General features: G+C 45.4%; 1 protein-coding gene across 2 annotated transcripts; it reads right to left on the bottom strand.

Moving 5' to 3' along the window:
* Positions 1–6,689: 6,689 nt before the first annotated feature.
* On the bottom strand, positions 6,690–11,887 carry C2H15orf40 (chromosome 2 C15orf40 homolog). 2 transcript variants are annotated; one of them, XM_032893312.1, is made up of 4 exons: positions 11,624–11,887; positions 10,623–10,749; positions 8,697–8,824; positions 6,690–7,283 (listed from the first exon to the last, which is right to left on the bottom strand). In XM_032893312.1, exons 1-4 carry the CDS (start codon positions 11,816–11,818, stop codon positions 7,188–7,190), a joined length of 546 nt encoding a protein of 181 aa, XP_032749203.1. In that variant the 5' UTR covers positions 11,819–11,887; the 3' UTR covers positions 6,690–7,187. The 2 variants fall into 2 exon arrangements, with proteins under 2 accessions (XP_032749203.1, XP_032749204.1); XM_032893313.1 differs by having other exon boundaries at positions 7,055–7,283; positions 11,727–11,879.
* Between the last annotated feature and the right edge of the window lie 1,308 nt (positions 11,888–13,195).

Here is a 13,195-nt window from a genome sequence, read left to right as displayed (position 1 = left end):
CGTTGTTCTGCGTTCTTCTCTCTTTTATATTTCACTATGTATACTCCATGACTGTACAGAATGTGAAACACGAGTGAGCCGTATAAAGATCAGTCATTGTCACCCAACCATGGTATAGTCTTTTATGTTTTACCGTGTTCACAAAGATTTATAGAAATTATATATTCCTTCCGTTCCTGCTAAAGTGAGATATGTATTATATGCATATATACATATAAACATAAAACTCATATACTTAACAGTACAAGAGATACCGTTCTAGTCAACAACAGATTCAAAACTAATGATTTAATTTTCATAATATAGTATGGATTTGGCATTGATTAAATGTCTATTTTCTTGGTGTATACCTGGAAATTCTCTTTTCATTTTTCACTAAGAGTGCTCCATTGTTTTTGTTCCTGTATCCTTTTGTGCTTTTATTTTGTGTTCTGTGGAGAGGACTCTAAAACACAGCCCACAGAAACGACTAAGCAGGGCTCAAAGGGGCTCAGAGAGTTTGAAGTGGCCATCACTGAGCCTGCGTGGGTCTACACTACATGCTGTGGTTGCTTAGCTTGGGGGTTTTGTGGGACTCCTGACAGTGGGAGTGGGGGCGTCTCTGACTCTTTTGCCTGCTCTTGGGACCCTTTCCCTCTGAGTTGCCTCATTAGTCTTCATGTGAGGGTTTGTGCCTAGTCACATCCTGTTAATGCTGTGTTGGTTGATATCCCTCAGAGGCCTGCTTTTTTATGAAGGGAAATGGAGGAGCAGGGAATGGAGGAGAGGGGGAGATGGTGGGAGAGACTGGAAGGAGAGGAGGGAGGGAGGCAGCGATCAGTATGAGAGAACCAAAGAGGAGAGGAAGAAACATTGTTGGGTTGAAAGGCAACACTTAAAGCACTAGGAATTCACATGCCCTGGACTGCATAAGAAGTAGGAAATAAGCCAAGGGTGGCCACTCATCTCCCTGCTGCCTGACCACAGTGCAGTGTGACCAGCTACCTAAGGCTCCTGCTGCCACACCCTCCTCATCATAGACGTGCCCTTAAACGGAATCAAAAAACCCTATTTAGCTTGCTTTTGTCCAATTGTCACAAAAGTGGCCAACATGCAAAAAGCTAATGTGCTTTTCCCTATGACTTCAAATTTTTAAAAAGTTTTCTAACATTGACATCAGTGTTGTGTGGGTGGGGGTGAAGTACATGTGTCTGTGAGTGAGCACACACGTGCCACAGCACATGCGTGGCATCAGGACCACTCTCGGGAGCGGGTCCTCTCACAATGGGTCTTGGTTCTGGGAACCGAACTGTCAGGGCTTGCACAGCAAGTGTCTGACCCACTGAACCAGCTGCTTTCAACCTGTGGGTCGAGACTTCTTTGGGGGTCATGTATCAGACATCCTGCATATCAGGTATTTATATTATGATTCATAATTAGCAAAAATTACAGGTATGCAGTAGCAATGAAAATGATTTTGGGGTTGCAGGTTTAGGAACCAGATTAAAGGTTTGCAGCATTAGGAAGGTTGAGAACCACTGCTCTAGACCATCTCTCCCTCCAAACTTCAACTTTTTGTGATTGCTCACGGCTTCTCAAGTTGTCTCATTGTTGGCTGTCACTGTGCCTGTGTCACCTGGGACACTGCACCTCTCTGTAAAGTCCTCTTTTGTTTCTCAAGCATTTCTTACTGTTCCACTTAGAATCCACTTGGGGTCCCAGGCATCCAGGTGTTGATCTCCTTAGACTCTGGCAGCTGCCATTTCCGCTGCCCCGGCTTCTCTGACCTGTTCACTTTCAGTCTCTGTATTGGTTTGTTCCCAGCATGGTCTTTAGTTCTCTGGTGTTTTCTTTTTATTAAATTATGTATATATGGAGATTCCCTGGCTCTGACCCCAGGCTCTCTAAGACACCTTCCAATAAAGGCATTTGTGGGTTTATCAGAGGGACAAAATGTTTTCAAAAGAAGATCCTACTGTATAGCCCATTGGCCGGTGCGGTCTTCATTTAGGTAAGTTGGCATGTTAGGGACCTGGCCAGTTGTCCTGCCCGATGCCATTTTCAGAACCACTGACTAGGTGGGACCTCTGAAAGCTGCAGAGGAGAGAGAAGGGCTCAGAATCCTGGGTCTTCCGTGGCACTCACATGGGGCTGCTGCGTGCCTCGCTGGCTCTCGATCAACACTGTCCTGTGTAAAAGGATCTAAGCTTAAAGTATCTCTGGAAAGACGAGAAGGACCCAAGTGTTTGAGAATGACGGTGCAGAAACGACGCCCTGACACAGCTAAACTGATGGCCGCCATCAAACTTTGCCGATTTCTGCTGTGCTGCTGTGGCGCCACCTCCTGGACGTAAGCCGAAAATCTGAGGTTTTTGGGTTTGTTTTAAATGATTTATTTTAGTTTTATGTGCATTTGTGTTTTGCCTGCCTGTATGTCTGAGGGAAGGGTCTTAGGTCCCCTGGAACTGGACTTAACAGGCAGTTGTGAGCTGACAGTGTAGGTGCTGGAAGTTGAGCCCTGGATTCTGTAGAAGAGCAGGGCAATGCTCTTAATTATTGAGCCATCTCTCCCACCCCGGGCTTTCAGTTCCCAGTCACATCTATTAAAACAACGTGGATTTGGGGTAATGGTAGGGTCTAAATATTTATATTCTGCCTTACAGTTAAGGAACTATTTAACCAAATCCTTAAAAACTTGAGGTAGAATGAGGTAGAGTCCACAGCCTGGAAACATGCCTTCTAAAATTCATGTCTCTAGCTTTCGGGGGCCTTAAACACTACAGAAGTCCCACTTGTGTTTTCTGGTTCTCCATCCTTTAGCCAATGGAAGGGTGTGGAATGCCCCCCAGAAATTAGAGTTCAAAATCTGCCCTTGCCTCCTGAGCAGAAAGGGCCCATTTTTTTTTTCCTTCTTCAAATTCTGCTAATGTATGGTGTGAGAATTCAAACTATCACATTTGTGCAGGAGGGACAGTCTCTTATGGTGGCAGTGAGAAGTGACAGGTATAGCATCACCCTGACACCGGCACTCAGTTATCTCAAACCTCATTTACAACTCTGGCAAGGCCAGGATCCCCAGGACGGCACGGGACAGGAAAAGCAGTGCCCTAGGCCTTTCTGAAGACTGTCAGAATTAGTGGGGTGGACCAGGCTAGAACCGAAGTACCTGGAAAAGGCTAGCAGGGATTGGGTCTGTGTCCTTGAACTTGACTCTACTTCAGCATCCTTGAGGTGAGATCAGGGTTCAGCTGCTGAGGATGAGGGAGGGACTGTCCATCTTGGACAGCCCCTGGACCAGTTCCCTGACAGTGTCACTATGATGTACCTTTCGTTTTGTTTACTCATTTACATGGAGGTAGACTCTCACTGTTTAATCCAGGGCTGACTGGCACTTACCACACAGTCTAGGCTGGCCTTGAACTTTTGATTCTCCTGCCGAAGTCTCTCTGCAGTGGGATTATAGGTCTGTACCACCTATATGCTTATTGTGAAGCATGTTATTAGGAAATATTATTGTATTTCTTTAAAAAAATATTAGGCAAAGTCTCCTTGTAAAAATATGGCCACTTAAAGTCAAATAATGCTGGCCCAGGTGGCAGACATCTGTCTGTATCCCATCAGGCACGGGACTGAGGTAGGCAAACTTGAAATTAGTAGGTGAATGTGAAATTAGTCTGGGCAAAAAGGTGAGGCATCATCTCAAAAAATGAAAAAAGGGCTGGATAGATGGCTCAGTGGTTAAGTGCTTGCTCTTCCAGAGGTCCTGAGTTCAATTCCCAGCAACCACATGGTTGCTGTAAAGGAATCTGATGCCCTCTTCCGGTGTGTCTGAAGATAGCTACAGTGTACTCATATAAAATAAATAAATCTTTTTTTTTTTTTTTTGTTCTTTTTTTCGGAGCTGGGGACCGAACCCAGGGCCTTGCGCTTCCTAGGCAAGCGCTCTACCACTGAGCTAAATCCCCAACCCCATAAATCTTTTTAAAAAAAGATTATTGTAGTAAAAATTGCTGGTTCCTATCCAGCCTCTATTCTTGATAATTTTTTATTCTGGTATCCATTTCTCTCTACTAATTTGCTTCAGAGTATGCTGATCCTCTCTCCAGCTCTGGGAGGGACCTTAATTGGCCTACAATGATTAGGGTAAATCTTTCAATTTACTGGTTCTGGCTACTTATTAATGGGTGGGCATTTCTTGCCAAGAGGGTGGTTTAGAAACTTCATGTGATCTGACTTGGCATGAAGTAGAAGGGAGCTGAACTTCTGGAAAACCAACATCAAAGCTCTTCTGAGCTGCCCTCTTTGTAACAGAGGGTCTCACACGGATGTGAAACCCAGAGCCAGGGCTCTCTGCCGCAGTGAAGTGGGCCTGAGAATAAAGCTGGCTTGGCCACAGAAAGAAAGTGGGCCCTCTGTGGCACCACTGAGCTTCTCCTCAGTCCCTTAAGGACACCTCTGGATCTTGTTGTAGGCTTAGAACTTTTTTCAAAACCTGCTTTAATTATGGTTCATTAATGCTTCAACCTTCCTTCTAGCGCACTACCCACCAGAGGTAGGGGAAAGAAACAGGAAGCGGAGGTTGTGGACATGTTCAGAACTAGTTCTTTGGGGTGATTCCAATCTTTGCTGTCAGCAGTCCAGTCCACTAGCAAACACCAAACACGAATCAGCAGCGGCGGCTTGATCCAGGGGAAACTGCAAGGCTCCACCAACTTGTGTGAGTTTGTGGAAGCTGCAAGCAGCAGCCAGGATACCACCAGAAGTTCTTTGGTGCACTTCTCTCTACAAAGTCACGACAGCGAAGATCAGGGAAGAAAGCAAAGGAGAACCGATGCTAGAATGTCATCAGCCAAGACCAGTGTCAGCGGAGCACAGTCAAGACCAGCAAAGAGTTGTGAGGTGAACCAACGCAAGAGTCATTTACTGTCTGTTGGGTTACACTTACACTCTCTCCAAACATTGTGTGCCTCTCAAGCATCCTCTCCAGCAAAACATCACATGCCCCTTCACCAGGCAACCTCCAGAACAACATGTCTGCTCTCAGCAAAACCTCCTCTCACCTGTGTGCTTCAGCAACATCCCTCATAAGACAGTTTCCAGAAAACATCACAACACCACTGAGTCTCCAACAAAACCACAAATTCCCACTTCATTTTGTAAGGATGTTAACACATCTTCTGGACAGGCGGATGGCATGTGTTTCTGTTCTATGAGACTTGTTCTGTGGTACGCCATGCAAGGCCTCAGGCGAAATGCCTTTGACACCCAGTGGAACTGTGGGAAAGAATGGGAGAGTTCTCTAGCCCAAACCACACGGGACAAGGACTCAGAAGCGGGTGGTGGGAGAGAATCTTAAGAGAGGGCAGCTGGGTTTAAACCAGTTCTGCCTCTTAGGAGAGGCACTGTGCTTTGGATGAGCCTCCTGACTGCTCTTGCTCTTGCCTCCTGAGGAGTAATTTCTACTTCTCTTACATCAAGCATTTTTATGATTGGTATTTCTTGTGGATTCTGTGATTGATACATTTTTGTTATGTACTTACCGGCAAAGCACATACTACAAATCAGAGTAATTATGTTATTTACTGCATTACCGAAACTTGGCTGGGCACACTGTGCGTGTCTGTTTGTAACCCAGAACTTGAGAGGCCAGAGCTGCAAAGTAAGTTCTACATAGTGAGATCCTGTCTCAGAAACAACATGGTCAATACTCTAAAATATTACAATTTAGGTCAAACATATATGTTTATTATCTTTCCAGCTATATATACACATACTTGTGTTACTGAACAACATATACACGTTATCTATACAGATCTAGATATATAGGTGCACGTGTCCCGAGCTGACCTGGGACTCTATTATGTAAAGGAACCTTGAACTCCTCATCCTCCTGCCCTCAGCTCCAGAGTGCGGGGACTCAGAGTATACCACACCACACCCAGTTTACGCAAGGCTGGGGACTGAACCCAAGGCTTCATGCACATCAGGAAACACTCCCAACTGATTTCTGATGTGCTTAACAGACAATGAGAAGAACTTCCAGGACATCGTTATCATTTTTTTATTTGTTAAGTTATTTTCAATTATGTATGTGTCTGTCTCTATCTCTGCAGGTATGTGTCTGTGTATGCATACATGGGTGTGGGTGCCCTCGGACCAGAGGCATTGGATCTCTTGAAACTGGAGTTACAGGCAGTTGTGAGTCATTCCATGTTGGGTTGCTGGGAATTGAACTCACGTCCTCTCCAAGAGCATAAGCACTCTTAACTGCTGGTCATTGCTCTAGACACCTCTTGACTCTTTTAAGATCTTTGGAGACTCCTAAGAACTTCTAGATTTGAAAGTTTACAAGGTTCTGAAAGTAACTGACAATAAGTTATAGGTCTCCATGATTATTTACTTTTCCACAAAATGTTCCATATGATCATTAGAAGATAAAAAGTAAACACTTTTTTTTTTTTTTGGTTCTTTTTTTCGGAGCTGGGGACCGAACCCAGGGCCTTGTGCTTCCTAGGTAAGCGCTCTACCACTGAGCTAAATCCCCAGCCCCAAAAGTAAACACTTTTGCATTTTAAAAAAAACCTTAAAATAGAAGCAGTACAAAAGCTTTTCCCAGTTGTGAACAGAATCAGAAGACCCCAGGACTCCAGAAACACTGTGGGGAGCTACGAGGCTAGAAGCACTTCACTTGGAGTCCGGGGAGCTCCCGTCATCCTCTGTGCGGTGATCTTCAGCTCATCTCCCAATGCCTGCAGATCAGGAGCTCCGTCGTGGACAGCAGCTGGTCCGTTGTAATCCCATGAAGTTAGAGTGATATATTCCAGGCTGTCTGCACTCAGGGATTTAAAGGTTTACTTAGTGTGTGTGCCTGGAATGCACATGTATGAACTACAGGTCTGCAGTGGCCTCAGGGGCCAGGAAAGAATGGCGACATCCTGGAACCAGAGTTTGTGTGAGCCCTCCAGTGTCAGTGCTGGGAGCTGAGCCGAATCCCCGGAAGAGCGGCAAACGCTCTTCGCCACCGAGCTGTCTCCCCAGCCCCCACAGTGAGGGATTTGAGAGTCTGTAGATTTATATTTTCTCCTTTCATTTAGTCTGACCTCATCTATGTATTCCTCTCTTCACCGCCAGGCACCGATGTACATTCTCCTGTGTGGCCCCACTATTCTCATGAGAGCCCACAAGGAAGTACACGCCATTTCTCGCCTTTATTTTTTTTCAGCTTCTGTTCTCAGCTTCTCCAAGACCTCTTCTGGAGTTGTAGAGGCCAAGAGCTTCACCACCTTTTCCCGAGATTTACCGCCCTGAGCCAGAAAGAAAAAAAGACACCCTCAGCATCCTAACACGGGCAGGAGCAACAGATCCTCCCTGTCCCGCCCTGGTCACTCCCACCTTACGGCGGTTCCTACAGCTCTCCAGGGTTCTGCCTTTCTACTTCAAGTTTTATAATAAAAGTTTGATATTGAAATTTCAACATGAATGTTTACAATGCTCTAACATCTAAGTCTTTTTTCTTTCTTTAAGACGGGGTCTCATGTAGCCCATATCAGCTCAAACTCAATGTGCAGCCAAGGATGGACTTGAACCCCTGATGCTTTGTCTCCCTCTAGTGCTGGGATTACATGCACTTCCCGCCATGCCCGGCCAGTATTCTCGGTTCAAGTAACTTGCTTAAATTACAAAGGAAAACCATTTTAAAATATTAAATACGGCAACTCAGTATAAACTTTTTCTTAACACTTAAATATAAATAAATTGCTCTTTTGTAAATGGCTATAAATTTTTGAAAATTTCAAACAAAACCAATCACACGTGGTTTCACAATCACGTAAAACATCTCATAAAAGGGTTTATTTGAAACACGTCGTTTATAGAACACAGACTTTGAGCAGGAGTTGATCCAGATGGACGTGGGTACGAAGGGAAATGTGCTTCATGCTAATTAATGTAAGGAAGGAGCACAGCCAAGGTCAGACCTGAGCTGCCACAGGCTGGCAGAGGTCAGATGGGGCCTGAGCAGAAGGATTCTCAGGTGTGCTTTATTAATCGAGGACTTTAAATGACTCCCAGATATGAGCTGCAGGGGACAGCCTGCTCTCTTACATGCAGATCCTACGTCAGCATGACTTCATAGAAACTTATCTTCCCGATCAGCATCCCCTAGTGAGCAGGATCAATGTGGGGTCAGAAATATCCAGGGAACTCCTTAATGGAGGCGACAAACATTTTAGATTCTTTTCAGTATAGTGGTGTCTTGAAGGAAGTGGGCGAAATTAATCTGACAGTAGGGACGGTTATAAATGTATGGGAAACATACTGTGAGCCTGATGAAGGACTGTAAGGAGTGGGCTTCTCTACATGGGCGGAGGCAGTGTGGACTGAGATCACACGGTTTTGCATTTAAATGAATGAGCTTTTAAAAACTGGCTTGACAAGACTAACAGGATGACTCAGTGGTTGAGAGCACAGACCGCTCGTACAGCCCGCTCGTACAGCACCCATCTGGTAGCTCACAACCATCTGTACTTCTAGTCTTCGAGGATCTGACGCCCTCTTCTGGCCTCTGAGGGCACCAGACACACGTGTGGTACAGACATGCAGTTGGACACATATAAGTTTTGTTTTTTGTTTTTTTTTTTTAAAACCTGGCTTTATGAAAACGTTTTAAAGAAAATATGAACTATGATTAAAACATAATTTAAAAAGGAGAGGCCCACCTTGTCCAGAACCACATCACTCTTCCTGAGGTCCAAGACCTTGGAAAGGTACCGACAGAGCTCCGCATTGGCCTCTCCCTCAGACGGAGGTGCTGCGATGGCCACGCCAACCGCCTCGGTGTTCAGATCTAGGAAGAGATGGCGTGAACTCCACCCTCAAGGGGCTTCTTTCCTTCACAGAGTAAAGGACCTCAAGCAGGAAGTATTTACCTAGGACAGGACTTCAGCTACTACCTGTGGAGCTAGGCTCAGTCTCTTGCACACAAACAAGGACTGAACTGAATGACTATCCTTAATACTCCAGAGAAGTCTACAGTTACGGACACCCACAAAACCCTACGGAGACAGGCCTAGAGTCTTAGACAGCATCGTGAACTTAGGCAAGCAGACACTGCCTTTGAATGGGAAGAGCTCTGGGAAGCTGCATATTGGACGGCACGGGGTTTAGGCTTCACATCAGGAAAAGCCGACCACTAGGCTAGGTTCCTTCCTTTTGAGATATGCTTTCAATATTCAATACATTTAGTATTTATGTAATAATTTCGCTACTTTTGAGGTCACATAAGCCTCCGAAAGGGCTTCACTGTAACACAGTACCATTTACAGGTGTCGTAATTGGAATTGGGTAATGTAGCCGATAGCACTTCACGGGTCCACAAATGAGCTTGAGTTGATCCCACATCTGAGGTAACTCAGCCATGTGCATATACATGTACCCTGTGTAAGAACACATCTATATATTCCACAGGAACAGGACAGTAAAGGGCTCTCCCATTACCTCTCAGATGCAGTTTTATTTTAATATCTTTGAAGTCGAGCCATGTCTTATAATGAATATAAGAGTCTAGGTGTTCTAATTTTTAAAAAATAATGTATATAAATACATATGTCCCTTAAAGTTGATTCCATCTTAGATTTGACCTAGGAAATACTGGGCCAAGGTTGGGCTTGGTGCACAAGCTATAATCCTAGCACTTGAGAGGCTGAGGCAGAAGTAATATTGAGCCCAGCATAGGCTTCAAAGCAACTTTTATCTGGCAGCAGGTTCAAGACAGCAGGCCATGAGCACACACCAGGCCTGCCCAGCACTGTCGTTTCCATGCAGTATTTTCATAAAAATAATTTGGTGTGTAATGCTTTATCTTTGTTGTTGAGACAGGGACTCTGTGTACTTTCTCTCACTGTCTCAGAACTCACTCTGTAGACCAGGTTGGCTTCGAACTCAGATCTGCCTGCCTCTGCCTCCTGGGTGCTGGGATTAAAGCCCTGCGCCACTACTGCCCCGCACAAAGCTTTATCTTGAAAATAAAGATCCTCAAGATAATGCAGCTCAAACTTCACATAGGAATCAGTCAGGGGTCTCAGACCTCAGGCGGTCTCCTATTCTTGAGGCTAATGATCATTAAACTAAACCAAAGAATCGCTCTCCCCCAGCAGTACCTCTACTCTTTGAACAGGAATGATCAAGAATAATCTAAGTTATACATAGATTTCCTAATGTGTCTTTCCTTCCTAAATATTTTGTTGTTTAGAGACAGGGTCTTATTTGTATTCTAGCTGACCTCCTGCCTCAGTTCCTAAGTACTTGTGAATTACTGATACACACACACACACACACACACACACACACACACACACACACACACACCAGGCCCATCTCCAAAACACCACATTTTTAAAAAGGAAAAGATATAGAGAGTCTATCTGATTTGGTATTAAATATTGTACATTTTCTTTATTTTTTTTTACATTTTCTTTCAAATACCTTTATATGAGACTATAGAATGTTTAAGTGGAGACGTCTCCAAATGCAGATATAAAAATACTATTACAGTTACAGGATAAACTTTTAGATAACAAGTCAAAAAGAAGATAAAAGAAACTGCTTGGTCCACATAAAAATCCCACTCAGTGCTCAGACTGTACCTGTCACAGCATTCTGTTTGGAGCTGGGTTTGGCATGGATGGCTATGGTGACAAAGCCTTTAGAATCAGTTGCTACAGGTCCTGTAGGGGGAGGTGGTGTCTCTGGTTCCTTGGTTTGGTTTTTACCCTAAAATGACAACACACAATTTTATAGGTAACAAAATGCTTCACTTATTTTGACCCATCACTATCCTCATCTTCACTAAACTAGGCCCACTACCCAGGGGCTTGCAGCCAAGGTGCTTGTCCCACATTCCTCCACAGTCCAACCCACTTCCCACCGACCACCAGTGTTTGCACTGCCCTGAAAGACCTGGCCCTGGTCCACACCCTTCTCCTTAGACTGCTTTCCCTGGTTGGCTTATAATTCACTTTCCCTACAAGCAGAGACTATTAATTACTTACATTTGTCAAAGCTTTTAGAGTGTGTGAGAGTGTGTGTGAGTGTGTGTGTGTGTGTGTGTGTGTGAGTGTGTGTGTGTGTGTGTGTGTGTGTGTGTGTACGTGTGCGCAGGGTGTGTGTCCTGTTTAGATCTCTTTGCTAGCTTAGGACTTGTTCCCTAGTCTCTTTATAGTTTCTATTCCTCTAGAGAAGGGCCATTTGTTAGTCATCTTTATAACCAATGCATCCCACAGCTCAGAGTGGGTTTAGGGTCTATTGCCGAAAGAATAATGACTGGCATTTTAATGCCATCTAACAACTTAGGCAATATACAGACAGTGGGTATGAAGAGGAATAAGGATCCATACTCCGTGTCTTCAAGGTGCTGGTATCACAGCGACAGAGAACAGGAAATATTAGGGGAGGGAGTGCAGTCTCCTTGACAGAAGGAAGTGATCTGCCACCTTTGGGAGGCCATTGGGGGGCAGAACTCATAGCCTGCCGGGAAGTGTAACCCTCAGAGTGCGGGAGCAAAGACGGAGGTCAGCGGGTGCGTAGAGGAGCCTACTCCTCCAATGTTCCTTAGGCGAGCTAATGTGCGACTTAGGAAGTCTCAGACCTGGACCCGAAGGGAGGTCTTCAGCCCGCCAGGCGCTCCTTCTGTTCCCCGCCAGTGTAGCCCCGTGGCCCACCCTCTCCACATCACGGGACTTGCAACTGGCCTTGCTTGTTGCACCGGCTTTCTTAGGCATTGTGGAACCACACAGGAGTCTAGTAGAGGCCAAGCACAGCGACCTACAAGGAGCTTCAGCATCACAACTCCGCAGGCGCCACGGAAGGCGGCAGCATGGCGGAAGAGTCCTATGCGCCTGCGCTCGTCGCGGGCGGAAGTGGTATGCGCGTCAGCCCGCACCTAAGAGCGCCACCTTGCCTCGAGATGGCGCTGTTCTCATTCCTTTGCAACCTGCCAGCCTCGGGGTGTGATCCATTGGTGAGCCATCTTTGTCACCAGAGGGAAAGCCACCTATCCTTAGGATTGGCAAGAGCTGCGAGCCTCGGTGCTCGCCTACCTAACGCGGTACCAAAGCAATTCGCACTGGGCAGTATGAAAGTAAGAGATCCATTGTGGAGTGGGATACAATCGCTCGTGAAACTGGAGCAGAGGCAAATCAATGCAAGTGCTAAAGTTAGGGACTGGGCTTTGTCCAATTAGGTTAGAATGTGTACAGTATATGCCCAGAGGTAGGAAGATCTGTCACCTAAATGGGAGATGGCTTGTAACCATTTTGAGGCTCGTTGGGACCTGAATGACCTCAGATGGGGGGAAGATCATCTGATGATGCCCAAGTCTAGGGCTAGCAAACAGGTTTGGGTGTCCGAGAGGAGATTTTTAGGGTACATTAAGTTTAAAATTATTGGAGACATCCAAGTGGAATAATTAAAGAGCAACCTGAATACACAATCGAAACTCAGAGACCTGTACCAGTGACGGGGTGTGGGTGAGGGTGAAGGGGAGAGCAAAGGAGAGGGGAGGAGAACAAGGGGAGAGGGGAGGAGAGGAGGGAGAGAGTATGACGAATGTCAAAGGGTTGCAGTGTTCAAATTCAGGAACAGGTGGGACTGGAATGTGAGTGCTGCAAACAGCCACTAAAGGTTGGGATCAGAATGAGATCTCAGCTCACTCTCCTAGAGACACCACTTCTATATGACAAACTATGTGGTGTGGTTATAAGAAAGTGGGTAAAGCCTACTAAATTGAAACACTAGGGACGCTGAGACCAGCCTTAGGCTCAGGCAGAAGTGATCCAGGTGTTACATACTACACCCATTTCTTCTTAAATTGATTACAAATACAGGCATGAAGTGGAGCCAAAATTATACTGTAGTAATTTGAGTTTTGAGGTGAAATCATGATACCCTCTTGAGCAGTGATTCTCAACCTGTATGGGTCTCCACTTTTGCCAAACCTCTCCCTACAACTTTACATTATGATTCATAACAGTAGCAAAATTAGTTATGAAGTCGAAACAAAACTTTATGATTGGGAGTCACCACAGCATGGGGAACTGTATTAAAAGGTCCCAGCATTAGGAAGGTTGAGAACCACTGCTCTACAGACTTGACAATTTTTTAAAGGGAGGGGACAGGTGTTGAATCACTGATGGTGCCTGGCATATGGCTGGATGGGTAA

This window comes from Rattus rattus, chromosome 2, assembly GCF_011064425.1.
Source record: "Rattus rattus isolate New Zealand chromosome 2, Rrattus_CSIRO_v1, whole genome shotgun sequence".
Classification (NCBI taxonomy): Eukaryota; Metazoa; Chordata; class Mammalia; order Rodentia; family Muridae; genus Rattus; species Rattus rattus.
The sequence above is the reverse complement of the archived record's forward strand: the minus strand, read 5'-3'. Positions and strand labels throughout refer to the sequence as shown.